General features: G+C 64.1%; 3 protein-coding genes across 6 annotated transcripts in view; 1 reads left to right on the top strand and 2 right to left on the bottom strand.

Moving 5' to 3' along the window:
• LOC309570412 (phosphofurin acidic cluster sorting protein 2-like) overlaps window positions 1-4155 on the top strand; it is a gene marked incomplete at its 5' end in the record, with an annotated part of 55777 nt that extends 51622 nt beyond the window's left edge. Inside the window, 10 exons of one of the 2 annotated variants that reach the window (XM_082277207.1) lie at window positions 1198-1304; window positions 1605-1759; window positions 1853-1963; window positions 2052-2154; window positions 2898-2940; window positions 3036-3078; window positions 3163-3304; window positions 3396-3619; window positions 3814-3927; window positions 4028-4155. In XM_082277207.1, coding sequence (XP_082133333.1) covers window positions 1198-1304; window positions 1605-1759; window positions 1853-1963; window positions 2052-2154; window positions 2898-2940; window positions 3036-3078; window positions 3163-3304; window positions 3396-3619; window positions 3814-3927; window positions 4028-4143 — 1158 coding nt within the window. In that variant the 3' untranslated portion in view covers window positions 4144-4155. Of the gene's footprint in view, window positions 1-1197; window positions 1305-1604; window positions 1964-2051; window positions 2155-2897; window positions 2941-3035; window positions 3079-3162; window positions 3305-3395; window positions 3620-3813; window positions 3928-4027 lie in introns of both variants that reach the window. The other variant, XM_082277206.1, reaches the window with a different exon arrangement.
• Window positions 4156-5097: 942 nt separating this feature from the next.
• Window positions 5098-19555, bottom strand: LOC309570411 (cullin-9-like; the record flags this gene model as incomplete). 3 transcript variants are annotated; one of them, XM_082277205.1, is made up of 29 exons in its annotated part: window positions 5098-5474; window positions 5553-5749; window positions 6199-6316; window positions 6495-6640; window positions 6765-6930; window positions 7018-7228; window positions 7541-7698; window positions 8042-8224; window positions 8678-8793; window positions 9030-9206; window positions 9286-9419; window positions 9941-10116; window positions 10204-10299; window positions 10452-10557; window positions 10709-10880; window positions 10954-11044; window positions 11210-11437; window positions 11820-11925; window positions 12314-12545; window positions 12638-12855; window positions 12995-13188; window positions 13271-13478; window positions 13755-13959; window positions 14173-14548; window positions 15048-15238; window positions 15444-15579; window positions 15700-16218; window positions 16586-16740; window positions 18961-19555. In XM_082277205.1, the coding sequence occupies 29 exons, from the start codon at window positions 19553-19555 to the stop codon at window positions 5190-5192; spliced, it is 5895 nt and encodes a 1964-aa protein (XP_082133331.1). In that variant the 3' UTR covers window positions 5098-5189. The 3 variants fall into 3 exon arrangements, 1 of the variants encoding a protein (XP_082133331.1); XR_014226252.1 differs by lacking the exon at window positions 5098-5474 and having other exon boundaries at window positions 5601-5678; window positions 6199-6353; XR_014226253.1 differs by lacking the exon at window positions 5098-5474 and having other exon boundaries at window positions 5621-5749; window positions 6199-6353.
• A 1410-nt stretch (window positions 19556-20965) lies between these two features.
• Window positions 20966-22577, bottom strand: MRPL2 (mitochondrial ribosomal protein L2). Its single transcript, XM_082302431.1, has 6 exons — window positions 22311-22577; window positions 22090-22231; window positions 21893-22008; window positions 21693-21803; window positions 21300-21373; window positions 20966-21210 (listed from the first exon to the last, which is right to left on the bottom strand). Exons 1-6 carry the CDS (start codon window positions 22558-22560, stop codon window positions 20998-21000), a joined length of 906 nt encoding a protein of 301 aa, XP_082158557.1. The 5' UTR covers window positions 22561-22577; the 3' UTR covers window positions 20966-20997.
• Window positions 22578-22642: the final 65 nt, after the last annotated feature.

Below are 22642 nucleotides of genomic sequence, written 5' to 3'. Positions count from 1 at the left end.
TTCTCCCAGTTATAGCAGGGTGTCCTAGGGAAACTGGCACCAGCTGTGCCCTCCTCTCCCCCATTGTGGCCCTTCCTTCAGGGAGAAAATGCATTTACGTGGTGCTGAGCCACATACACAAGAGTCAGGTGTGTCTCCTCCATCACACAGCATCACTACGTCCTCAAAACATGGATGTTCTGATCAGTCCCAGAAAGGCTGGCTAGCAGACTGTGCCTTAGGCCCTCACTGCTTGGTCCTGGCTCCCAGGAAGCCACCTTTGCTGGATTCCCTGGCAAAGAGCTCCCTTCCTCTGTGGGCACCAGGCGCTGGGAAGCAGCAGAGGTATTTCCCACTGAGAGATGGAAGAGTGTCACCTGCCTCTCCCAGGGAGCATTAACTACATCATCAGAGCAGGGCAGGGTGTGAGGACAGGCCCAGCCCCTGACAAACACCTGCCTCCCCCATACCTGAAGCTCTAAAGCTAAAGCTTTTGACTGCTAAAGGTGAGCAGGAAAATGTACATGTGTGCAAACATGCAGTTAGATAAAACAGCTGTGAGGCCCCTTCAGGATCCTGCAGCTACATCTGCCATCCAGAAATGGTGCTGGAAAATTTTGTGGCAGAAGGAAGGGCTTCTCAGTGAGAAGTAGAGTCTTGACTCAGGCTTGTTCCACTTGTCCTGGATAGGGAAAAAAAGGTCAATGCCCACTCCCAGAACCAGCCTCCTTGTCTGGCTTGACTGCCTATTTTACCACTGTTGAGCTGCATGCAGACACCTGAAGAGACAGAAGGATTTTGGAATGCCACAGTGGGAGAGAGCAAGAGGAGGGAATGAGCAGAGGCAGACTGAGCCTAGAGCTGAGCCCTGCTGTGGGATGGCAGGATTTAATCTCTGGACCAAACTGCTTATCTCAAGGAACACAGCCTGGTTCTTGGGACAGTTTTGCCCTTGCCATGGCAAGGGTGGTGACTGCTGTGCTCAAAGGCCAGAGCAGGGGGCTGGCTGGCCCCTAGAGCAGAGCTCGGAGGAGCGGGGGATGCTCAGGATGCAGCTGTGAGTGACCTGATGGTTTCCTCCTCCCTGTATGGCATGGGTGGGGACACATGTCCCAGCTCTAACCCCGGGGGCACGGGACCCAGGGCAGGCATGGGCTGGTGCTGGCCAGCACAGCCATGCCTCCAGGGTGCCTTAACTTGAGCTCTCTGCATTGGCAGTACGTGAGTGAGCAGCTCCAGGCGCACAAGCAGTTGGTTGTATCCACCTGCTCCGTGGCGGACATCCAGGCAGCCTTCAACACCACTGTCTCCCGCATCCAGCGATAGTGAGTACAGCTTGGGCTCAGCCTGTTGGCATCATATGGGTTCAGAGAAGGGCTGGGTATGGCCCTGGCTCTCCAGGGCTCATTTGGACCCTTTGGGGTTGTGGACACTACTATAGAAACAGGTGTAGACCTTGGGGAAAGTGGGGGGTCCCAGTACTGCTTTTGCCCATGGCAGTGCACACCAAGCTGGATATTCTCAGCGATGGGTTCTTGTCAGCTGGCCTGGCAGGGCATGTCCCCTGGCCCACCTGCTGAGCCACTGCACATCCCTTACGGTCTCCTTTCCTCTCCCTTTGGCAGCTGTAACTGTAACTCCCATATGCCTCCCCCGGTGAAGGTGGTGGTGGCAGGGGACCAGAGCTACCTGAGCATTGTCCTCCGTTTCTTTGTGGAACAACTGGCCAGCAAGACACCCGACTGGCTCAACTACCTTCGCTTCCTGCTTGTGCCGCTGGGTGAGAGTCACCAGGAGCCCAGTCCCAGGGCTGTCCTCTCCCACCTCCCCAGATTCCCCTGCCTGAAGCCAACACTGCCCTTCTTCCCTGCAGGCTCTCACCCTCTTGCCAAGTACCTGGCCTCAGTGGATAACAAATACAGCACTCTCTTCCTGGACACAGCGTGGCGGGAGCTGTTCAGCAGGGCTGAGCCACCCACCGCAGGTGAGGAGTGGGGGCCAGCTGGTGTCAGCAGTGTCCTGAGGGGGAGCCCAGCTGCCATCGAGGTCCTTATGGCTCTTTGTGTCCCCAGACACTGTGGACATAGCAGGCCGTGTTGCCCAGTTCATCGCTGGAGCCAGCCTCTCTCACCAGCTCCCCATCTCCGAGGCCATGCTGACCTACAAGCAGAAGAGGTGAGTGTGGCCCCAGGGCTCCTGTCCTCCTCCATGCAGGCCCGGTCTGGGACCTGCCCAGGACAGGGATGCGGGACACAGGGAACAAGTGAGTGAGGCCCTGCGTTCCACTGACGAGCAGCATGGTGCTGAGGGAGCTGGGGTCCCCCAGTGAGAGGCCTGCAGCACCATTCCCTGCCACCTCCCGGTGTGCTTGGCCCCTCCAGTAGCTGTGACTGTGACAGCCCCAATGGTGGGGACCAGCTGCCAGGGCTGGGATGGGCTGGGCGGGGCTGCAAGCTGGTACTGTGCTGCCCGGGGGTTGATGCTCGTGTTCCAGCTGCACTCTCACGTCTGCCTTCTCTTGGTTTCTGGCACCCAAGGAAGAGAAGTCTCTATTTTGATTTTTATATCAGGTATTGGCTTGTGCTTGCTGTGCCGCTGCCTGGCCTCTCCCTGCCTTTCCCCATGTGCCTCCATCCCTCTTGCTGTGCAGAGGAGCCATGACCCCACAGTGGGGCAGGGCTGCCCTCCCGCATGCAAGCCTTTTCCCAGCACTGGAGGGGACACTCCTTGCCTCCTTGTGTAGTGTGCCCTGTGCTGCCATGTTGGGGACAGGGGGTCTCAGGGAGGGAGGGCAGAGAAGAGATGGTCCTAGTGGATGTGAGTCAGCATTGACCCCTGTGAGGGCACAAGGTTAGCAGTCACATAGGAATTGATGCTCAGCACACCCAGACCCTGACCAGCCTCTCTTCGTTCTGCAGCCCTGACGAGGACTCCTGCCAGAAGTTTGTCCCCTTTGTGGGGGTAAGTGTGTTGAGGGGCCGGCAGATGTTGAGGGGAGAGGTGCAGTGCACAGTCCTGCTGATGCTGGGTATTCTCTGGTTTGTCTGTCCTTGCAGGTGGTAAAGGTGGGCCTAGTGGAGCAGTCTTTCAGTGCCTCCGGTGAGTCCCCCAGCTCTCTTCTCCACTGTGGGAGGCCCTTGTTGGTGTCCCCCAACCCCTCAAACCCACACTTCTCCTCCCCAGTGGACTCGGATGATGCTACAGTCTGCACCCCCTCCCTGCTGAGCTCAGCACCAGCCTCCAGTGCAGCTGTTCCTTATGGCAAGGAGACCGTGAGCACCCCACCACCCTCTCCGTCCGTCAGCAGCGGCCTCTCGGGTGCTGGGTAAGAAAACAAGGCCCCCTCAGCCTGAGGCAGTGGGGGAGAGAAGCAAGGGCAGCACCTGTGTGCTGCATGTGCTGCCCATCTTGCCCAGGTCTCTGAGCCCTGGTGTGGAGGTGATGGGCCTGCAGGTGGACTACTGGACAACACAAGGGCTGGACAGGAAGAAGGAGGGTGACAAGCGGGAGACGGGTATCAAGAACACACTCAAGAGCAACTTCCGCTCACTCCAGGTCAGCCGCATCCCCAGCACAGGGGAACTGGTGCCCCCCAGCACCATGGCCATGACCGTGGTCACCAAGGAGAAAAACAAGAAAGGTAACCAAGCCCACTCTGGGGTGCTCTCTGGCTCTGGGGCCAAAGTTCTTTGCAAAAAGGGTGGGGGGGAGCCTGCAGGAGGGCAGGGCTGAGACGTGACCCAGCAGGGGTCAATCAATGCACTGGGGCAGGGGCTCCCATTCAGGTCCAGGTGGGGACATCCTAACATTGGTCCTGTCTGGTCTTGGTCCCAGTGATGTTCCTGAGCAAGAAACCAAAAGAAAAGGACTTGGAACCCAAAAGCCAAGTCATTGAAGGGATCACACGCCTCATCTGCACAGCCAAGCACCAGAACACCATGTTGCGAGGTGAGGGCAAGTACCAGCCCCTTGGGGCTGTAGCGGGGCAGACCAGGCAGCACAGGCTGGCTGTGGTAGGGCTGTACCTCACTGCACCCTTTCCTCTCAGTCTCCATAGATGGGGTGGAGTGGAACGATGTGAAGTTTTTCCAGCTGGCAGCACAGTGGCCAACACACGTCAAGTACCTCCCTGTGGGCATCTTCGGCTACTCGAAGAGTGTGTGAGACATTGGGGCATCCCTGGAATGGAGCTGCAGTGGGTTGCAGGAGGAGACAGGGAGATGGACATGCTCTTGTCCCCATCTTCTGCAGACCAGTCCCTTCCTGCTCAGTGGGGGGGGATACTACACCTGCACCCTGTGGGCCAAGAGCCGTGAAGGTGAGGCCAGTGAGACTGGGTCCATGCACCCTCCAACACCAGCCAGGACACCATGCCATCTGCCTCCTGTGACCCCCAACAGCAGCCTGGGACAAGGGTTGGCACCAGCCAGCAGGGCCCCAGGAAGGGCTCTGGGCCCCGCTCTCCACAGATGCACCTGCCAGGCCAGCCCTGTAGCCAGCCAGGGCCCCAGCTGGCCTGGACCCAGGCAGGTTCCCCAGTGCTGCAGCTAGCCAGATTGCTCTGTGCAGGGGGCAGGTGCTGAGCAGGGCCCACCACCCCTCTACCACCCTTGCCAGCCCCACTGCCAGCCTTGCACTGCTGTGCTGGCCCTGCCCTCTGCAGCACAGCCTCAGCAGCTTTTCCAGTCCCCCTGCAACCCTGCTGCTGAGGCTGTCCTCTTCGTCACCCCATCCCTCCCCAACCAGCCCTACCCCATGGTGCTGCCAGCTGGAGGTGTGGGATGAGGGCACCCGAGTTTTTTTTTTTACAAGATTCTATTTTTTTTAAATTTATTGTATGGTTACTTTTCGGGATTAATTTTAATAAATTAATGCTGTTACCATTATGGCAGGGTATGTGTGTGTGTGTGTGTGTGTGTGTGTATGTGCCCCCATGTCTGAGGGCATTACTGAGCACAGCTGGGAGAGAACAAGTTTGGGCAGGGTGCAGCTACTACCACCACTCCAGCAAGCATGACTGTCAGGGCTGTCTAAGCACAGCAACCACGGGTATGGCCTGGCCATGCTCCCAGCCATGGACCAGCTGAGCTCCCCAACAGACTCCAAGCTGGGACTGGGTGGAGCTTGGCTCATTTATTTAAATAAAACTCACGCATGTTCACGAAGAGACAGACTGGATTCAGCCTGAGTCTTCCCAGCCAGGTCCTCATCTACCTGAACGTGGAAAAAGTCTGTCTCCTTTCAGCAGAGGCCAGGCTTGCTGCTGTCTTGATCTCTACAGTCTGGAAGGCAACCTGTGGCTGTACCTGAGAAGTGGGGAGTGTTGTGGATTCAGCAGAGATGTATTCCAAGACATGAGGCCTCCTCTCCTGGCGCCGGAGATAGCCCTGGTTCAACAGGTGCAGGATGCAGGACAGCACGTCCACGCTGTGGCAGCAGAAGCTCAGGAACTGCACCCCCGGCCCCAGCTCGCCCTTCTGGCAGGCATCGATCACCTACGGCAGCAAGGGAGCCCCACTGCAGTGGCTGCAGCCCCCACGCAGCCCCTGGGCCCCCTCTGCTCCACCCCCTACCCTGAACACCAGGTTGTCGATGTGCAGCTGCTTCTCCACCTTGAGGATGCGGGTGATGAGGCAGCACAGGACGTTCCTCTTCCTCTCCAGGGCGCTCACCTCGGCCCTCTCTGTCCGCAGGTACCTCTGCTGGGGCAGCAGCCTCAGCTGGCGGCCGGAGGCCTGGGCCAGGGCTGCCTGGTTCAGCCGCAGGGCACCTGGAGCCAGCACCCAAGCCAGGCTCAGCCAAGCCTCGGGCTGGGCCCTGAAGGAGCCCCGGGACACACGTGTGGCTGTGGGACCCAAGCTGGGCCTCCTGCTGCTGCCTGCACCGCTGGCCACCCCAGCCCTGTCCCCCACGTGTGGCCCCAAGCCCCAGCCACGCACACAGCCCCTGGCCCTGCCCCAAGCCCACACACAGACCCGAGACCCAACCACCCACGCTGACCCACATGGGCCCCGTGCATGGCCCCGAGCCCCACCCCACGCATCACCCCCAGCCCCACACCGGCCTCAGGCCCCGGCCTGGCACACAGACCCGTGCCCCCAGCAGCAACACACGGACCCAGCCCCCTCGCTGGCCCTACGAACTCTTGCACCCCTAAGCCCAGCACCCCCTCGGGGTTCAGACCAGCCCCTCCCCCGGGTGCCCCAGCCCCACACTCACCCCCCGGAGCGCAGCTCCCCTCCAGGACGCCCTGGCCGTGGGTCAGCGGGGTCAGCGCGTGGTGCACCAGGTCAGCAGGCAGCCCCGTAGCCTGCAGCAGGGCCTCCACAGCCACCTCCTGCAGCACGGGGTGGGAGGGCAATGGCCAAGAGCCACTGGCCACAGGCCTGGCCTAACCATGGGGTCCTGTGCCCCAAACACTGCTGCAGACCCCAGCACAAGGGAAGGGAGGACACGGCCCTGCCATGCTCCGGCCTCCACTGCCTCCCTCGCCCCACGGTGGCCCCAGCTCCTACCTGGGCGCTGTTGAAGCACAGCAGGATGTACATCTGCAGCGTGGACACGTGCAGAACGCAGTCTCCAAACTGCAGCTCGGCGTGGCCCAGCCATGTCCACTGCAGCCGACGGGGCTTCGTGCACTCCCAGCCCAGCTGGCTCTGGCCTGCCAGGGACAGTGTCAGCGCCAGGGACCAGCCCTGCCAGCCACTCAGCCCACCCCAGCACGCCACCACTCGTGGCTGAGCTGCCCTGGAGGGTCTGGGCACTCTCCTGGCCACAGCACTCACTCTGCCGGCAGAAGTCAGCAAACTCAGCCAGGGGGGAGCTCAGCACCGCCGGGAAAAACCTCCCAGGGTTCTCCATGTAGCAGAGCGGGGACACAGGCCAGCAGCGTGGGGACAGGGCCAGCACCTTCACCTCCGGCACATCTGCCACCGAGGCCGCTCCCAGCACCTGGGCACGGGGGCACAAGGGCGGCTCGGGTCAGGATCCAGGATTCTCTGGCAGCCTCCGGCCTCCCCACGCCACCATCCCTCTCACCTCGTCCAGGCCTGTGTCCAGCTCCAGCAGCCGCTTATCCTGCTCCTGCAGCTGGAAGAGGCAGAACTGCCGCTGGAGCTCCTCCGACTCGGCCAAGTTGCTCAGCATGTCTTGGGGAAAGCGGCTGGGGAAGCACAGCCCGATCTGCTCCACGATGCCTCCTTCCAGCCACGACGGCCCTTGCGTCAGGAGCCGGTCCCCCAGGTAGTGCCTGCCACGGCCACCAGCTTCTGTCAGGGCTGGGCCCAAGCCCTGTGGCCATCAGCCGCCCGCCAGGAGACAGCCACAGCTCCAAGCTCGGCCTCACCCCACGGCACACGGGCCTGGCAGCACACTCGGCTCCCCTCCCTGTCCCCAGCAGGGAATGTGCCTCCGCACACCGGCGGCACCCACGGGCCCTCCACGCTCCATGACCCCGTAAAAGCAAAGCGGGAGCGCCACTGCCGCGCCAGACCGGGCTCCCCCAGCACACCAGGCCACGCTGCACCAGGCCCCTGGTTCCAGGGAGACACGGCAGCCTCACCTGTAGAAGTGCTCAAAGGTGTGGGCAAGCTCCAGGCCGCTGAAGACGACAAAGGGCTCCAGGAACTGCTGCAGCTGCTCCAGAGGCCCCGTGCTGCCCGCGGCCCTGCGCAGCTCCTGGATCTGCACGTCAAGGTAGCGGGCAAACTGCTCGCTCACCTGCGAGGGACAGGGCTGGCTGCAGACAGGGCTCACCAGGTGCCCACAGGGCCGGGCTGGGGCAACGTCCCTGCGGGGAGCAGCTGGGACACTCTGGCGCTCCCAGGCAGGGCCCCAGGGTGCCCAGGCACCAGCCCAGGGCAGGAGTGTGCCGGGGCCGGGCCCACGCTGGGACGAGCACCACGCACCTGAGCTGGCCACCATCCGGGGTGCCAGGGCAGGGCTCTGTGGCTCGGGGGAACAGGACACCACCCACCCCGAGCTCGCCCCAGCGCCACGGATCAGGGCAGCTCCCCAGCTGTGCCCAGGGCCAAGGCAGCGGGGCCGCGCTCCCTCGACTCACGTGCAAGGCAGTCAGGAAGGAGAGCTGCAGCAAAGCCCCTGCAAAGCCCTGGCCCAGGGCCAGCACGAAGGCGGCCTGCTGCCCAAAGAGCTCCTCCGTGGCCCCGCGCAGGCGCTGGTACAGCCGGCAGTAGCGCTCCGCAAGGTCCGGCGCCTGCCCCGCCGCCTCCAGGAACCGCTGCACCTGTGGGAGCAGCGCCAGGGCTGAGCCCGCAGCAGGACGTGCCCCTCGCACTGTCCCCAGCCCTGCCCTGCCCTGCCAACACCAACTGCCTGGGTCCCAGCCAGGCCCAGCTCAGGGCCCTGGTGCTGCTGTGGGGCTGCCAAGGCGGGAGCGCGGCTCCGAGGGCTGGGCAGGGGCTGTGGGGGCACAAGGGAGGCACAGCGGCAGCCCAGCAGGACAGAAAGCCCAACAGGTGGCCCACAGCATCAGCCTGGGCACAGGGCCTGGCTGACACCCGAGCCATGCCAGGGCGGCAAGCGCAGCACGGCTGTCCCCACATCGCTCCAGGCTCTGTGGAGGCCAGCTACAGCCCTGTGCCCTCCCCACGCTCCCAGGGCACTTCCAGACCCCACTCCCTGCTCCAACCACCCAGGGCAGGTCCCACGCCCCCCCAGTCAGCCCTCCAAGCTCTACCTGCTGCTGCACCACGCCACGCCAGCACTGCGAGATTCCCCACAGACCTCTCGGCTTCTCCACCACTGCCTTTGCAGTCCTGACCAGCACCTCCTTGTTCTTCCCCTCCTTCCCACCTGCCAAGGGTCAACCTCAGGCTCAGCGTGGCTCCGTGGGCAGGCCCCGCACACTGACCGGCCACAGCAGGGCTGAGGGGACGCTGGGGAGGCGCGGCCACTGCTGGGGCGTGACCGCAAGCCTTCCCTGGCTCAGGAGCCTCCTGTGCCACGGGACGCTGCCCAGAGGAGCCCCCCGCTCCTGGCGCTCCGGAGCACCGCCTGCCCAGCTCCGCGGAGGGCAGCCCCTGGCTCACCAGCTGCTCTGCTCTCCTCTGGCTCGGGGCCGCCGGGGTCCACGTGCACCAGGAGCTGGGTCAGGCGCCGCACGCAGGAGCCAAAGGTAGCCCTGCGCCCCGTGGCACGGCGGGGCAGCTCCACGCTCTCCAGGTACTCGCTCAGCAGCCAGCCCAGGGGACTGACACCATCAGGGCCTGCGGGGCCAACCAGACTCAGAGCCAGGCGCCTCTGCCTGGGGCACGGCACAGATGGGTCCCGGAGAGCGCAGGGTACCTGGGCTGGTGATGCTCTGCACCAAGGGGTTCACCAGGGCCTCCCAGAACGTCCTGCCCAGTGCCCGGGCTGCCTCGTCGTCAGGAAGGAAGCGGCTGGCAAAGCCCTGCTCGTGCTGCAGCGCCCCGTTCAGTCTGCAACAGCGACCGGGCGGCACACGGTGCCGGGGCTGGAGAACTCCCACAGGAAAGCAGAGCACACTCGTGGCTCCCTGCTCTGCCCCTTGCCAAGGCACGACGGCTCGGTGGCCCCGCTCACCCCCAGCAGCCAGGGAGGGCCCCTCGCTGTCTCTGGGACCTGCCCCCAATGGCCCTCGGGGCCCTCACAGCCGCTGCCAAACGGGGCTGTGCAGTGCCTGTGGCCACGAGATCCTGCTGTGCCCGGCCGACCTCTGCCACATCAGGATGTGCCGGCCCCTGTGGGGGACCAGCATCCCCCTCTGGGGGGTTAGCCCAGCTTAAACCCAGGGGACCCCAAGGCGGCCCTGGCCCTCCAGAACCACTGGTGGCCAGGAAGGAGCAAGGGCCCCTCCCGTCCAGGCGGCACACCCAGCTGCTCCTTTCCTAGCCCCGCTGTCCCCTCACAGGCTGCCAGCCACGTCCCCCGGGGCCCTGGGACACCAGGGACGCGATGGCACAGCCAGGACACAACTCACCTGCCAAAGAGCTGCAGCAGCCGCCCCCGGTCTCGGCAGATCTCCTGGCTCCAGGCATGAGCCCGAGCAGTGCAGGAGAGCAACGTCCGCCGGCACAGCTGCTCCTTGAAGATGGGCCACAAAGTGGGCTTGGGACCCAGCACCTCGATGCCACGCACACGTGTGTCAATGCCACCCTGCGGGAGAGCGGGACCCTCAGCTCCTCGGACGTGGCCCCGACGCCCCACGCTGCCTGCTCCCGGGCCCAGCCCCTGCTCCCCTACCTGCTGGCACCGCTTCACCCGGATCTGGATGATGGGCCAGAAGCGGGTCATGTTCTCCAGCAGGATCACTCTGCTGTCCGAGGGCAGGATGGTCACCTGCAGGGAGGCACTGAGCCCTCAGCACGACCGCCAGCCTGCAAGCGGCTCCCGCAGCGCAGCTCCTGCCATTCCCACCTCCCCGAGGGCACCAGGGCCGCACCTCCACGGGGCACAGCAAGGACCGGCCCGCCTCTCCCACGGCGACTCACCGCATTGAGCTCCGTCCTGATGGTGGCAGGGCTGTCCCCGCCCAGCACCACGACCCGCGATGGCATATAGCTGGAGTCCTCGCTGGCCACCAGCATGCTCAGCTCCCTGCAGCACAGCAAACACGGGGCTGTCCCCACCTCCCTGCCCTGGCCCCTGACAGCACCACGCCCTGCCGGCCATGTCCCGCTGCCCCCAGCACGGGGCCACTGTGGCAGGGCTGGCACAGATCCACACAGCCCTCCCGGCCCAGCCCCACCTGATCACCACACCACACTGCATGTGCACAGTGATGAAGTGGGAGCCGGTGCTGCCGTTCGACTCCCAGTAGGTCCTGGGGTTCCTGTCCATGAGCTTGCTGGCCTGGTGCGAGTTGGAAGAGACCTGCACCTTCTCCCAACACTTGTCCTCCTTCACCTCCATGCTGGAGCCTGTGGGCAGAGCACGTGCAGCTTCCAGCCACCAAGCCAGTTCCTGGGGCCAGCTCCCACTGCCCGCACTTACCTCGGCAGAGGTTGTGCAGGAAGACGTCGAAGAAGGGGATGTTGATGGGCTGGTGGCTCCGGCGGTGCTCCTCAATCTGTCCCAGGACCAGCTGTGGGATGGCAAAAGGCTCTTACCAGGGGCCCCAGGTCCTCCTCCCCTCACCCCACGCAGGGCTGCGGCAGGCAGAGAGCACAAGGCCGTCCCTCAGTGCCGGGGACAGCCTGAGGGCCCCCAGACCCAGAGCCCCAGCGCGGCCGTGCCTCCCCAGGCCCACCTGGATGCAGCCGGCCAAGATGCTGCTCGTCAGCTTCTTGTAGAGGCCGGCGAACTTCTCACACTCCGTCACCAGCTCGAGCAGGGCCGGCGCCAGCGACGGGACCGTGCTGTGCTTTTCCAGGGCTTTGCTCAGAGCCTCGTGGGTGCCCACGTGGCACATCACCACCACGCAGTCCTTGCTGGCGCTGCCCAGGCGGTGCAGGAAGCCAACAACCTCCTGCAGCACCTGCTGAGACGCAGCCGTGAGCAGCCGGGGCACCGCTGGCAACTCCCTGGGCCCTCCCAGCAGCCGGAGCTGCAGCTCCATTCCCCTCATCCCAACCCCACCAGCACTCGCCAGAGCCCGGCCAGGCACGGCCAGACTGGGCATTTGGCCACCAGGACACGGACACGGCCAGGACAGCCGCTCCCACCTCTCCCAGTGCCTCGGACACAAGGCCAGGCTGCCACCAGGACACGGACACGGCCAGGACAGCCGCTCCCACCTCTCCCAGTGCCTCGGACACAAGGCCAGGCTGCCACCAGGACACGGACACGGCCAGGACAGCCGCTCCCACCTCTCCCAGTGCAGCCACCCCTGCCTGCCGGCAGTCCCGGGGCCCCCTCACCTCCCAGCTGCTGCTGTGGGTGCTCAGGCAGGACACACAGGGCTCCACACACTCATGCCAGGGCAGCACATCCTCCTGATAACTGTCCAGGAACTTGTTCAGGATCCTGAGTGACACAGGGGGCCTGCTCAGGCCGGGGCACAGGGACACCAATGCTCCAGGCAGCCCTGCATCCCTGCCCCACCTGGAAGGCATCTCTCAAGGACTGGCAAGCAAGGCTGCCCTGGCACCTTGCGCACCCCACCAGCACCCAGGCACGTCCTCCGCTGCCCCTGCGTGTCCCCGCCCCCGCCCCCGCTGCTCTGTCCCCACACGGCCCTGCGCCCCAGGACAGCCCAATCAGCACCTGCCTACGTGCTGGGGTGAGCCCGCCGCCAGGGAAGAACACCCCCACCACCACCCACAAACATGCACTGGGTCTTCCCAACACGACCACCAGCACTCACACACCTGCTGTGGGGGTCCCAGAGCCCCCCCAACCCCCCTGCACCCACCTGAGGATGCTCAGGCTCACGGCCTTCTCTGTCCCCAGCAGCTCCAAGCTGCGCAGCAACAGCCTGAAGCAGCTGTGATCCTGCAGCAGCTGGGCCACCTGGCCAGCGGGAGCAGGGCCTTCGCTGCAGAGCTGCCGCTCCAGGGCCACCACCACCTCCTTGGACAAGACGCCGTCCTCCAGGCCACCCAGGAGCATCTGCACGCCCTTCGGGTCCAACGGGACCTCTCTGCCTGCCGCGACAAGGACACGTGAGCCCAGCCCGGCGCTCACTCCAGCGGCAGCAGCCCCTCAGGGCGCTCTGCCCTGCCAGGCCAGGCGGTACCTGCTGCCTGCGGGCCCAGGGGCAGCCGGTGCTCGGCCAGGCGATTGATGGCGCTGAGGGCCAGCACGGCCTGCGGGCAGCCGCCGCTCTGCCCGTCCCTCCAGCAGCTCTGCAGCACCGCCAGGAGACCGCAGCTCGCCAGCTGCTCCGCCAGGCCCCGGTGCCCATCCATCAGCATGTTCACCACCAGCAGGCCGTTCTGCACCCCTGAGGAGCCCCTGCAGGGACACAGCCGTGCCACTCTCCTCCCCCAGCCACACAGCCTCCCCTGCACCCGCAAGCCACCTGCCCGCCCTGCCCGTCCTTCCCCCTGCACATTCCCCCCAACCTCAGCCGCTCTCCACACTCTGCCCCTACCCCGGCACCCTCTGCATGGTGCTCAGGGCAGCAGGGATGGCGCTCAGCAGGCTGGCAGAGCCCTCGCTGGAGGCAGAGCCGATGCTGGCAAAGATCTCCCGCATCATCTGTGCGTCGCCGTGGTTCCAGGGCAAGGGCTTCCCACCGGCACCTCCCGGCTCAGCGTCCGCAGCTCCCACCAGCACCTTCAGGACCTGCGAGAACAACAGCAGGGCAGCGGCACCTCCAGCACGGCCGGCCCGGCCCTGCCTGCCCCCCGGCACCCCCAGCACTCACCGCCAGGCCGGCCTGCTGCACCAGGCCGGAGCAGCCGTGCTGCTGCATGCAGGCCAGCACGGCCCGCACGCCGCCCTCCGTGGCAAAGGGCACGCGCCGCTCGTACCGGGCCAGCAGCACGGCCAGCAGCCGCAGCGTCACCGCCACCAGCGCCTTCTCTGCCGCCTCCGTGCTCAGCAGCTCCACGGCCACCCGCACCAGCTTCTCCCTGCGTGCGACACCACACCTCAGCCGGGGCTCCTGCCACTGCCAGCGCCTCGGGCCCTGCCAGCCACCTCCTTCCTGCCCGCGCTGCGGCTGGGACGGCCCCGCCGATGAGCCTGCCTGCGACAAAGGGTCACAAAATCCACCTCTCCTCTTGCGCCTACCCCCCCCGCACACTGCCACTGCCACCTCCCACACTCCCAGCTCAGCACTGGCCCCCACCCTGCCCACAGGGCCCTCCCCAGGCAGCACGAGGGCTGTGCAGCACCCCAGGGCTCACCCAGCGCTCCCGATGGTGCCCAGCCCGCCCTGGGCTGTGCCGACTTGCTGCTCCGACTTGGACTCCTCCTCCAGCATCTTCAGGATGTGCTTGAGCCCAGCTAAGCGCAGCCCCACCGCCGAGCTGCTGCTCTGGATCACGTCCACCACGGCTGCAACGCTGGCCAGAGAGCCGCTCTCGCTCACCCCCTCGGAGCTGCCCAGCACTGCCCGGAGGGACGGAGGCGTCAGGGCAGCAGCGACGCTCCAGCAGCTCCCGGGGTGCCACGCGCCCGCAGACCCAGCGCCCGCAGGCCCCCCCACTTCAGGCAACCGCTGGCTGCACAGCCCCCCATGCCCTGCCCAGAGCCTTCCCCCGTGGAGGCAGCAGTGCCGCTTCCAGCACCGCGCCTGTGCCCCAGCGCCTAGCAGGACATTACCCTGGCTCTGCTCCTCCGTCACCTCTGGCAAGAACAGCCCTTCCCTCTCAAAGAGCTCGCTGAACAGCTGGGAATCCGACTTCACTGCCACGCTGCGCGCCTGGGGCGGCCCTACGGCCGCAGAAAGCTCTTCCTCCGCCGCCTTGGCCATCGTGCCTTTGGGGCCGGTGCTCCCGCAGCCGTCGCCCTCGGAGCACACTGCGCTGCTCCCTCCACCATCCTGCTCTGCCCCCCTGCCGAGGAAGCGTCTGCCGTAGACACGGGAGCCGCGCAGGTCACGCAGAGAGCTGCCCTGGCACCGCTTCTCCAGGACCTGCAGCACCTTCTGGGCCAGCTCCGCAGGCACCGACAGCTGCATCAGGGCTTCTTCATCCACCTCCGACATCCACACCGATGGATGGGGACAAGTTAACCTCGGGCTCGCCACAGACCCCGCGCCCCTTGGGGCGGCCGCTGGCGGGACGGACAGAAAGGCTGCACCGACAGAGGTGCCCAGGGCCGCTCCCCGCTGCCACCCTCCCCGCCTGTCCCCAGCCCAACTCCCACCAGCCCACACCTCCCACCCGTGCTCAACACCCAACTGCAACCGGCAGAATGACCCCACGGCCTCGCCTCGCCTGCCCAAACCTCGCTGGACAGTCACTCTTCCACTCAGGGGACGCTGTGTGTCCTCTCATCTCCACTCACTGCTCTGCTGGGCCAAGCTCCCCACGCTTTCACCATCCCAGCTCACCCTCCCATTTCTGCCCCATTTCTGTCCCTTTCAGGCTGCCCCTGCACAGCTCACACTTGCCATCTCCTCTGGGCCTGCTCCCTTCCCTAATGTTCCCCTTGCTCCTCCCTCCCACTTCCCTGCTGCAGCCACTGGCCCCTACCTGCTCTCCCTGGTGCTGCTGGATGAGACAGGTGATCTCTTTCTGCTCCTGTGCCTCCAGCTTCCTCACAAAGAACAGCAGCTCCCACCACTCGGCACGGCTCAGTGTCTCTGCAGCCTTAGGCAGCCGCTGCCCCAGGTAAGGCAGGGAGTACAGGCCCCCCAAGGGCTTGCACAGGAATGGCTGTGGAACTGCAGGAGAGCAGAGCAAGGAGGGACACTGTCAGCTCTGACAATTCCCCCATCCTCTGCTGCACACTCTGCATTCCCCAAGGAAAGGGCTATTGCTAGGCAGAAGAGGTCCCCACCGTACCATAGCTTGCTGCGGGAAAGGGAGGTGACAGGATGGCAGTGGTAGAGTTGGAACATGCTTGAAGGAGACCAACAGGCTGCTCACCTGCTCTCAGTCCGTGGTTTCGTGTCAGGGTGTTCACCTTCTCCTGGCCCTCAAGCTCCTTGTGCTCCGAAGGGCCAATGATCTCCACCATGTGCCAGTGAACCCAGTACGTACAGCCCAGAGCTTGCCAGTACACCTGAGGAGGAGAGCCCAAGAGACACCCAGCTGGGGGAAGGCAAGCCCAGCCCCACTATGCAAGGCTGCACAAGAGAGCAGACAGGCCCCTTGGCAGCGCCTGCTCCCCCAGCAGGGATACCTGCACCGGGGGCATGCCATCATTGCTGCGGCGGAAGTCGCCCTCGTCGCCGGCGGTGACCTGCTCGTAGTCCTCGAGCATGCGCACCCTCATGCCGCTCACCAGCGTGGCCTGCACGTACTCCACGTAGCTGCTGCGGCTCGGGAAGGCCGAGCGCGTCTTGAAGGTCACGGGCTCCTTTGCTGGGGATGTGGGAGCTGCTTCGACAGCAGTGCTGGCTGGAGTCTTGCGCTGGAAGATGGAGCGGGCAGGGCGAGGCTGCAGCTCCCGCTGGGCCAGCGGCTCTGCCCTGTGGCTGTGGCTCCAGCCCATCACGTGCACCAGCTCCGAGATGAGGTTTGCCATGGCCATGCTGAACTCAAACTCCTGCTTCACACGGCTCCTCTCCTCACAGACAGGGCTGGGCACAGCACAGCCCTGCTGCTCCTCTCCCTGCTCCACGCCACGGCTCAGCTTGTCCAGGAGAGAAGTCACACACAGGTAGCGCTTCACCAGGACAAACAGCTGCTTCCCAGGGATCTGCAACAAGCATAGCTGTCACACTCAGCCTGCAGAGCACCTCCAGCCCCCAGCTCCTCTGAGCCACCAGCTCATTCCCAGGCAGGCTCCTGTGAGAGCTCCGGACCAGCTGGCAGCAGCAGAGACCTCTCAGGCCACCCTCCCCTCCCTGCTCACGGACAGGGCTCTCCAGGTGCCTCTGCACCGCCCCCAGCCTCACCCCAGGCCCAGGTCCTGCCCCGGCTCTCCCAACAGCCAGTCCTGCTCACCTGCCCACCTCCAACTACCCTCTTGTCCCGGACAAGGGTGCCAGCCCTGGCCCCCACTCCCACCCCTCCTGGCCCCTCGTGCCCCGCAGGCCAGGGCTGGTGGCGGGGTCTGTCCCCACCTGCGGGAGGTGAATCCCCTCGAAGGACATGCAGTGCTCTGCAGAGGACGTGATCTCAGCAAACAGCTCCAGCAAGGTGCAGCGACTGTCAAAGTCCATGTGCTGCTCAATGCCATCCTGCCGGCTCAGGGACAGCAGGACATAGGCCCGGCTCCCTGCAACAACAACAAAAACTCTTCAGGCCCCTTAAAGACAACCCTCACCCCACCCTCCCTGCGAGAGGCAGAGCCGCAGGGTAGGAACAGCTTTGCCGCTCAGTGTCACCTGATCCACGTTCTGCCCCTTCATCTGGACTGGCAACACTTTGCTCCACAGTGTGTTTTTTCTACCCCTAACGCTGCAAGATTCTCACAAAGCAGCAACCCCAAATAACTGACTCCAGAACAGGGTGCCAGGGAAGAAAAGAAGTCAAGTTTTAACCTGAATCAGCCCTTCATCTGCCCCACTTCAGAGCTGCATGAACTCAGGCACTAGGACAGGGAAAGCCAGATCTCCTGTGGCATACACCACAACCAGCAACCTTCCAGGTGCACCCAAGTCTCATCAAGCACTTCCAAGCCATGGCAGCTCCCCTTAAATGAAAGAACTGGGTGAGGACCAGCCTCTACCCACCAAGGCTGTGTCAAGCCCTTTGGCACCGGTATTCATTGCAAGGGTATGTGGAAAGAGACTGTCTGTTCCTCTAAGTGCATCCAGTCAAGGACCTTTTCACCGCAAAGAGTCAAAGTAAGAAGGAAGCCATAAACAAGAACATAAAGAATCACAAACCTGACTGACAAATGCTAATGGATGCAGTGAGGAGAAACAAATCTGGTCAGTCACTACAATTAGTAAGGACATCTGGGTGTGAGAATGATTATTTTTCAGTAGATTTATCTGATTAATTGGAATTGGCAAGGAAGACAAAAGCGGGTGCAGAGAAAGGGATATAAAAGGTGCCAGTCATGTTCAAACCACAGCTGGTCAGTGTGTTTGTCTGGCAGCCCCGGACCTGATTGACACAGTCTGTCCTACTTTCTTACTAAATCTTTACTAACTCTCTCTCTACCCCTGTGTGTGTGTGCTGCAAAGACTGAGTGCCAGCTGCCGGTGAGACCTGCATGAGTGGCATTTGGTGCCACAAACTGGAGCCTTACTGGGGCTGTGGGAGCCCTGTGGAGTCTGCAAGTGGAGCAAGTGACAAGCTGGAGGTGCCATCAGAGAGATCAAAATCATGGATTTGAGGCTGGAATGCCAGCTACCGGGAAGACTGGTGTACAGCTGACCCAGTACAAATTACTCCGTTCTGATCAGGGGTGTAGGTGTCCCTGGCCTGAGGTGCCAGCTCCTGGGGCAAGTGCCAGGGTCTCAGTGCTATTGCCTGGAGTAGGTAGGATCCTCGGTCACCAGCCACTGGGGAGAGAACAGTGTGAGTTCTGAAGAACAGCTGCTGGAAGGGAGGCAAGTGAGGACTTGAGCACCAGCAGCTGAAGCAGGACTGCAGTGCCTGGTGCCAGGGGAAAGGGTGAGTGTCTGCATCTTTCCCAACCCTGCTGTGCATGGGGTGTGCATGTAACTCGTTAGCAAAACTTCATGCTGGATTAGCAAGGTCCTGAGTCCTGACCAAGGTATGAGGTGGGTGGTGGTTGGTGCTAGAAGTCCCAAGGGATGTGTGAATGTGGACTGTGGAACAAGAATGGTACAGGTTTACTAGCAAGCATCAGGCTTGACAAACTGAGGAGCAGGAGGACCTCTGAGACTGGTAGAGGGGCTTGGATCCAGGCACAGGTGCAGGACAGAGGGGCCATGCTGGTACCCAAGGGATCCATGAATGTCTGTGGACTTGTGAACCTGGAAAGTGCAGTGTGTGCTGGCAGGAGTGACCTTCTGTCTCTGCTGGACAAGGAGCAGGAGGGGACGTGGCTGGCTGTGCTTGTGTTTATGTGAGTGCCGTAAGTGTGTCAGAGTCCTGCGTGTGTCTGTGCTCCAGGGTGGGCACTCAGCTTTGCTACTGGTTGAACCTGCAAATGGGAAAGTGGCAGCTGCATCTCTCAGCTTGAGAAACTCCAGATTCCCCGGGCTGGGCTCCAGCGGTGGAGCAGGAGAGGTGCCGGGGCTGCTAGAGGAGACAGCCACCTCTAACATTCCTTAACACTCCCAGCAGTTAATCAGCATCCCAGCTCAGAAACCTGGCAGGGGAAAGAGTTTCTAACTCCCAGAGCAGTCCAGACAACTACAACCAAGGAAGCTTGCAAGATCCAGACTGATTCTTCCCCTTTTGCCAGCAAGCCCCGAGACATGCTGCTTCCCAGGCATCTCACCCCTCCCAAAGGCCTGGCACCCCTCAGCTGCCCAGCAACACCTCCTCAGAGGCACCGAGCAGGAGCAGCCCCCACCTGCATCATGTGAAGCCAGAGCCCGCAGCATCTGGCCAGCGCTGCGGCGGATCCGCTTCTCCTTGTGGCCCAGCATCGCCATCAGCAGCTCCAGGGCTCCCGTCTCCCTGAAGGCGCCCGCCAGAGAGCCGATGCTGGCGTAGGCGCCCAGCACGTGCACCGTGCTCAGGATGGAGCACTCGGGCGTCCCGGCCTCGGCCACCTGGCGCCCAGCTCGCTGCACCAGGCTCCTGACATCGGCCTTCATCTCCAGCAGCGAGGCTTCGTCCAGCGGCACATCCGCGGCCAACGGCCCGGGCGCCTTCTCCTCTCTCGGCCGCGGCCCTTCCGGCCTCCTCCGGCCCAGCAGCGCCGGGCAGCTGGCGCAGACCTCTTCTGCAGACATCCACATGGAGATGTGCTCTGCCTTGCTCTCTGCAGAGGAGGCACTGCTGCCTCCCGCTGCTTTCTCTGCCGAGCTAACGACGCTCCACTGCACCAGGTATTCCGGGCGGCCGTCGCGGCCTCGCCGCTGCCGGAGCAGCTCCTCTGGGTAGGCCTGCAGTTTGGGCCCCAGCTGCACAAGCAGGGTGCCACTGTGCTTCTCATTCACCATGGCAGCAGATGGGTCTGCAGAGATAGAGGGGAAGCAGGAACTGGGGAGAGGTGGCTGAGGCGTGCTATGGCTGGAGATCTGTGTTCCTGTGTGTCACAGTGCTGGTGACATGGCAATGCAACCACTAAAACGTGCTTTTGTACTGGCTGCACTCGAGGACAGGGCTGTCAACACAGCAAATATGAGATATGGCTCACTTTTCTCCTTGGAAAACTGCATATATGTATTAACACTATAACAGGGCAAACCACAGTGATTTCTGAACTGTCAAACAGGCTGTGGGCATGGCAGGAATACGGACAGCAGTGCCCGGGAAGGGCAGCTTTCCCCAGGAAGCTCACCTATGACACCTGGCTGCGTGCTGATGGACCTACCCGAGCCAGGTGGAGCCCGCATGCTGGATCAGGGGGCCAGTGCAAGTCTGCGCCGGAGGGCTCTGCTGCACATCACCCAGCCGGGACTGGGAGCACGGTGAGGAACAGGCCTGTGCCCGGGGCACGCACGCTGAAGGCAGGCGGCACGGCACTGCCATCCCCAGGGAGAGCTCTCGTGCGGACCGGCCGCACCAGCGGCAGCCTCAAAGCTCCTTCCAGGCGCGGGCCAAGCGACAGCTCGCCGCGCACGGAGCAGCGCCTGACCCGGCCCGGTTCGGCTGCCGCACCCCTTCCCCGGCCGGCCGGGAGCCGCGACCGAGGCCTCCCCTAAACGGCCCGGGCCCGTCCCGAGCCAGCTCCGCTCGGGCGCTCGCCGGCCGCGCCGGACCGTGCCCAGGCCGCCGCCCTCCCTCCGCCGCGGGGCCGCGCCGGGGCTTCCGTGTTACCTCCGGCACCGCTCCCGCGCCGCTCCGGCCGCGGGCGCCTGCGCAGACCCCGCCCGACGGCGGCCGTGAGGGCTGGGCCTGAGCGGCGGCACCCAGGAGCTCGGACGGGCGCTGCGGGACCGGGGGCAGCGCGGGGCGCTGCATGAGGGAGCACAGTGCGGCACTGAGGGACGGGGCAGGCGGCGAGGGAAGGACGCAGCAGCGGCCGGCGGCAGAAGTGGGGCCAGGGAGCAGTGAGGCGCCTCGGGGGCTGGGAGGCGCTGAGGTCCGTGATTCCCAGCTTCCCAGTCAGCTTGGCTGGAAGCCCCCTTCCCCGTCCGCTTGCCTTCACTGCTCCACAAGTTGAGGGTGAGAGAAGAGCCCGGGTGTCCTACAGCTAGGTTTGACACGATTGTGCAAATTGACCACACCAAGTCACCCACCAACGTCAAACTCAAGCCAAGGCAGTCCACAGCCCCACACTCCTCTCTCCTGGCAACCCCACCCCTGAACTGTGTTCAGGGACCGAACACAGCTGAACTTGACTTGTGGGAAAGTGAGGAAAGTACCCCAAGGCCCTTGCATAAAAAGCATCAGTAATGTGACAGCAGTGGCATGAAAAACGCTTTATTGGCTCCGGGCATCACTCCACTGCTTTGACCCGTGGCAGGTTGACGTAGCTCTTCATGGGTGGGAGAGGCTTGATCTTGCGCCCGGCCCAGCCACCCTTGCGGTGCCACAAGCCCGTGTGTGGGCGCTTGCCCAGCCAGCGGTTCCGGCCCGCCTTCCCGATCACCCGCTTGTTGTGATCCACGTTGGACACGCGGCCCACCGTGGCCACACAGGTCTCCATCACCTAGGGGACAGAGAAGAGCTGCAGCCCTCCCTGGGGACACACAGTTGCGTGCCCAGGGAGTCGAGCCAGGAACAGCAGAGTTCCTTTACCTGCATATGCCTTTTGGAGGGCAGCTGCACGATGGCTGTCCCATTCACTTTCCTCAGCAGCACCCCACAAGTACCTGCAGCAGGCAAGAGAGGAGGCAGCTGCCTTGAGCAGCAGGACGAAGTATCCCACCCTGTGGCAAGCACATCCCCACGCTGGTAACTCCCCAAAGCCCCCCACTGTTGTAGTAAATGCAGCACTTCTTTCTGAAGACAGGACCTTGAGGAATCAATAGGGCAGAGCTGCCCCTGCTTCTGTGCAGGGATGTGCTGCACTCTAACATGGGGAGAAAGTTCCCTGCCACTGGCCACCCAGAGCAGTGCCCCCCTGCCCTCCTCTCCATCTGTGCTCAGCCAAACCCCTACAAACAGTGGGTTCCCTGTGTGGGGACACACCAGCTGCCCGGATGTACTGTGCTCCCTTCCCAGGGTGGCTCTCCAGGTTGCAGATCAGCGTGCCGACAGGAAGAGCCCCCAGCGGGTATGCGTCCCCTTCCTTGGCTGACACTGGAAGACAGAAGCTGACAAGTTGGGCAAGGAGCAGCCGACGAGCCCTTGGCAAGACCGGCACAGCTGCCCCTGACCCTGGCGTGCACCTGCCATCCTGCCAATGTGAGGCGAGTTCGTGATGCTGTCCCCCGGCTGCATGTTCTCCGTGGCAATGATCCAGCGCTTGCGGTTGCCGCCGGCCACCAGGGCGATGTCAGCCGACCTGCACGGAGAACGCGCGGCGGGTGAGCAGGGGGCCACGGCTGGCGCGACTGCCCGGGCCCGGGGCCGAGCCCACACTCGCCTGCAAGGGTCGTATCGGACGTTGACGACCTTCTCGGTGAAGGGCTCCGGCGGGGCCCCCTCCTCGTAGCGCAGGCGCTGGAAGTCGATCATGCGGTACCGCCGCTTGTGTCCCCCACCGATCCCCCGCACGCGGATGCGGCCTGCCGGACACGGGAGCGGCTGCAGGTGGGACCCCCCGCGGCCAGCCGGCCCCGGCAGCCCGCCCGCCCGCCCGCCCACCTGTGTGGTCGCGGCCGCCCGTCTTCTTCATGCCCACGGGCCGCACGGTGTACTTGGCCCGGCACTTCCACAGCGGGTCGGTGGTACAGCGCGGCGCCGAGCCGCCCAGCCCGCGGCAGGCGGCAGGCAACGACACCGGCCCCGGCAGCCAGGGCTGGGGGCCGGGCGGCAGCGCCGGGGGCCGGGCCCGGCGGGAGCCCGCCGACAGCAGGAGCGCCCCGAAGGCGCGGCAGAGCCCCAGCGCCGCCATGGCCGCGGGAAGGGGCGGGGCCGCCGCACGGGGCCTGAGCTGGGGCCGCCGGCAGGTGGCGCGCGCCCGCCGGTGCCGCGGA

The sequence above is a fragment of the Coloeus monedula genome (assembly GCF_965178545.1).
Source record: "Coloeus monedula genome assembly, chromosome: 2".
NCBI classification, from domain to species: domain Eukaryota; kingdom Metazoa; phylum Chordata; class Aves; order Passeriformes; family Corvidae; genus Coloeus; species Coloeus monedula.
The sequence above is the reverse complement of the archived record's forward strand: the minus strand, read 5'-3'. Positions and strand labels throughout refer to the sequence as shown.

What these genes read in the sequence shown, in the direction of transcription:
- MRPL2 (XM_082302431.1), bottom strand. Translation starts at nt 22,560, where the DNA reads ATGGCGGCGCTGGGGCTCTGCCGCGCCTTCGGGGCGCTCCTGCTGTCG. An exon ending in GTCCGATACGACCCTTGCAG is followed by an intron (nt 22,009 to 22,089) that starts GCGAGTGTGGGC and finishes TTCTCCGTGCAG; the next exon opens with GTCGGCTGACATCGCCCTGG. An exon ending in CCTCCAAAAGGCATATGCAG is followed by an intron (nt 21,211 to 21,299) that starts GTAAAGGAACTC and finishes TCTGTCCCCTAG; the next exon opens with GTGATGGAGACCTGTGTGGC.